The sequence below is a fragment of the Camelina sativa genome, chromosome 17, assembly GCF_000633955.1.
Source record: "Camelina sativa cultivar DH55 chromosome 17, Cs, whole genome shotgun sequence".
NCBI classification, from domain to species: Eukaryota; Viridiplantae; Streptophyta; class Magnoliopsida; order Brassicales; family Brassicaceae; genus Camelina; species Camelina sativa.
This window is the reverse complement of record NC_025701.1, coordinates 19,400,809-19,404,319: the sequence shown is the minus strand read 5'-3', so window position 1 is coordinate 19,404,319 and position 3,511 is coordinate 19,400,809. Positions and strand designations below refer to the sequence as shown.

The 3,511-nt window shown below is 28.6% G+C and overlaps 1 protein-coding gene across 1 annotated transcript in view; it reads left to right on the top strand.

Moving 5' to 3' along the window:
• Nucleotides 2,572-3,511, top strand: part of LOC104757652 (granule-bound starch synthase 1, chloroplastic/amyloplastic) — a gene marked incomplete in the record, with an annotated part of 6,074 nt that continues 5,134 nt past the window's right edge. The window contains 2 exon segments of the mRNA XM_010480408.2: nt 2,572-3,031; nt 3,141-3,498. Coding sequence (XP_010478710.1) covers nt 3,175-3,498 — 324 coding nt within the window.

The following is a 3,511-nucleotide window of genomic DNA, read 5'->3' as shown; positions in this document are numbered from 1 at the left end:
CATTTAATACTTTAAATTTGAAAATGTTTTAAAAATATAACAAAATTTTGAGTTCCTAGTATATCAGTAATTTTATTATTAAAATCTTATTTATTTGTAACTCATCAAATCTAAAATCTTCAAACACACTTACAAAAAAAAATACAAACATAATAATTTTTTTTTCAAAAAAAAGAAAACATGACAAAAATTCTACACCGTGAATTTTAAACAAATGGGGCCAAGAAAAAGTTAGGGATATTTTCTCAAACACCCTAAGTAGCTCACTTCACACCCTTATTTCTCTTTCTTTTTTTTTCGTTTTGAACGTATGAGTATACCACTTGTAGTACTTGTTACCAGCTTTCCACTATCAACCCAAAAATTCCGTTCAGCCATTTGGCCGGAAAGTCACTATCACAAAATCTGCAATTTTCAGAAACTTTATTTCTTAAATTCAGTTCGAACAGGAAAAACTATGAATACATGTTGCGGTATTTCGTAGTACTTAATAATATTGTTTGAGTTTTTTTAAAAAAAAATAAATAAAACCAATTTTCTTACAGAAAAGTACTACAAAAAGTCAGTTCTCATTTATTAGATTGTTATTATTATTTTTAAATATTGAAAGTTTAAAAAAAAAAATTAACAAAAAGTTAAGATAAATATACGCAACTGTAAATTCTATATTAAGTTGTATTAAATTTTTCTATTCTAAAATTGTAGTTAGATTATAAAATAACATTGAATATTAGGTATTCATATTCAATTATTTAGATTCAACATAAAATGAAAATTTTGTTTCAACAACTTGTTAGTTAGTGATAAAGATACAAATATAAAGAGAGTTCAAAAAGCATGACTATTTAAATAGACACACCTATTAGAATTAAAATTTGTGATGATAAAATGTAGATAAAATATAGTGAAAAGACACAACTCTATAATGAAGAGTTGTAACTTTACAAAAAAAACAGTTACAATGAACAATCACAACTTTTTGTAAAACACATAATCTCGATTTTGTACAGATTTTTTTGGAAAATTATCCAAAAGGTACGATTGAAAAAACACAACCTTTGATGGCATTTATTCGGATTGCTTTTATATATAGATTAATGGTCTAAACGAAATTACATATTATATTGACCCAAATCATTATATCAACCTAATTAAAATTAACCATAATAAATGTATTGGGGTCATTTAATACTTTAAATTTGAAAATGTTTTTAAAATATAACAAAATTTTGATTTCCTAGTATATCAGTAATTTTCTTATTAAACTCTTATTTATTTGTAACTCAAATCTAAAATCTTCAAACACACTTTAAAAAAAAAAAACATAATAATTTTTTTTCAAAAAAAAAAAAGCAAACATGACAAAAATTCTACACCATGAATTTTAAACAAATGGGGCCAAGAAAAAGTTAAGGATATTTTCTCAAACATATTTCTCTTTCTTTTTTTTACCTCCTTAAATCAACTTCGTTTTGAACGTATGAGTATACCACTTGTAGTACTTTTTACCAGCTTTCCACTATAAACCCGAAAATTCCGTTCAGCCATTTGGCCGGAAAGCCACTATCACAAAATCTGCAATTTTCAGAAACTTTATATCTTAAATTCAGTTCGAACAGGAAAAACTATGAGTACATGTTGCGGCGTTTCGTAGTACTTAATAATATTGTTTGAGTTTTTAAAAAATAAATAAATAAAACCAATTTTCTTACAAAAAAGTACTACAAAAGTCAGTTCTCATTTATTAGATTGTTATTATTATTTTTAAATATTAAAATTTTTATAAAAAAAAATTAACTAAAAGTTAAGATAAATATACGCAACTGTAAATTCTATATTAAGTTGTATTAAATTTCTCTATTGCTATAATCATTTCTAAAATTTTAGTTAGATTATAAAATAACATTGAATATTAGGTATTCATATTCAATTATTTAGATTCAACATAAAATGAAAATTTTGTTTCAACAACTTGTTAGTTAGTGATAAAGATACAAATATAAAGAGAGTTCAAAAAGCATGACTATTTAAATAGACACACCTATTAGAATTAAAATTTGTGATGATAAAATATAAATAAAATATAGTGAAAAGACATAACTCTATAATGAAGAGTTGTAACTTTACAAAGTTACAATGAACAATCACAACTTTTTGTAAAACACATAATCTCGATTTTGTACAGATTTTTTTAGAAAATTATCCAAAATGTACGATTGAAAAAACATAACCTTTGATGGTATTTATTCGGATTACTTTTATATATAGATTAATGGTCTAAACGAAATTACATATTATATTGACCCAAATCATTATATCAACCTAATTAAAATTAACCATAACAAATGTATTGGAGTCATTTTGATTAACCATAACAAATGTATTGGAGTCATTTTGATTAAAATATAACAAAATTTTGATTTCCTAGTATATCAGTAATTTTATTATTAAACTCTTATTTATTTGTAACTCGTCAAATCTAAAATCTTCAAACACACTTACAAAAGAAAAAATACAAACATAATAATTTTTTTTCAAAAAAGAAAAGAAAACATGACAAAAATTCTACACCGTGAATTTTAAACAAATGGGGCCAAGAAAAAGTTGTCGTTCATGATATATGACGACAAAAGCAAACAACACTTGTATAAGCGAAGGGAAGTGACCCCCACCCAATTAGAAATTAGAGAGAGAGTCCCTATGTATAGTATGTTTTTTCACAAATCTCAGCCGTCGATACTTTTAGCCTCTCCCCGACCAAAACGTACGCACCAAAAGTTAAAAACAACTTTTAGCCTCTCGGGCAATGCCATTGATTGAAACTGACCACCCTCTCATCATGTGATGGAAATCGCCCACTCAACTACTATATTAAGGCCACGTGTCACTACAAGTTCCGAGCCTCCTCCTCCACTCTTCTTCTTTACTAACATAACGGACCATTCATTCTTTCTCCTCAGTCCTCTCAGTCTCAGCACTCTTCACTGCTTTTCTCATCTCCTCCTCCATTAGCTTCGGCGCCGTGAAATCTGTAAGTTTTTTTTTGTCAAAGAATCATCGCAAAGTTTGAACTTTTTCACTCTAAGTCAAAGTATCGATTTTTTTTATTATTATTTTGTGTGTGTGCTGAACTAATCCAGGCAAAAAAAAAAAAGGGTCTCTTCTAACCTAACGATGGCAACTGTGACTGCTTCTTCTCACTTTGTGTCAAGGACTTTACTTTACAACAACCATGGAGTTTCTCCGGGCTCTGATCTGTCTCAGATAACCTTGAAAGGTCAATCCATGACTCACTGTGGGTTAAGGTCTTCCAACATGGTTCACAGGAGATCATCTCAAGTTTCCGCTGCTAACAAGAAGGCTCCTAAAGTTAAACCTGCCGGTAAGATTGTGTGTGAGAAAGGGATGTCTGTGGTTTTTATTGGAGCTGAGGTTGGTCCATGGAGCAAGACTGGTGGCCTCGGTGATGTCCTCGGTGGTCTGCCTCCAGCTCTGGCTGTAAGTTCATGTA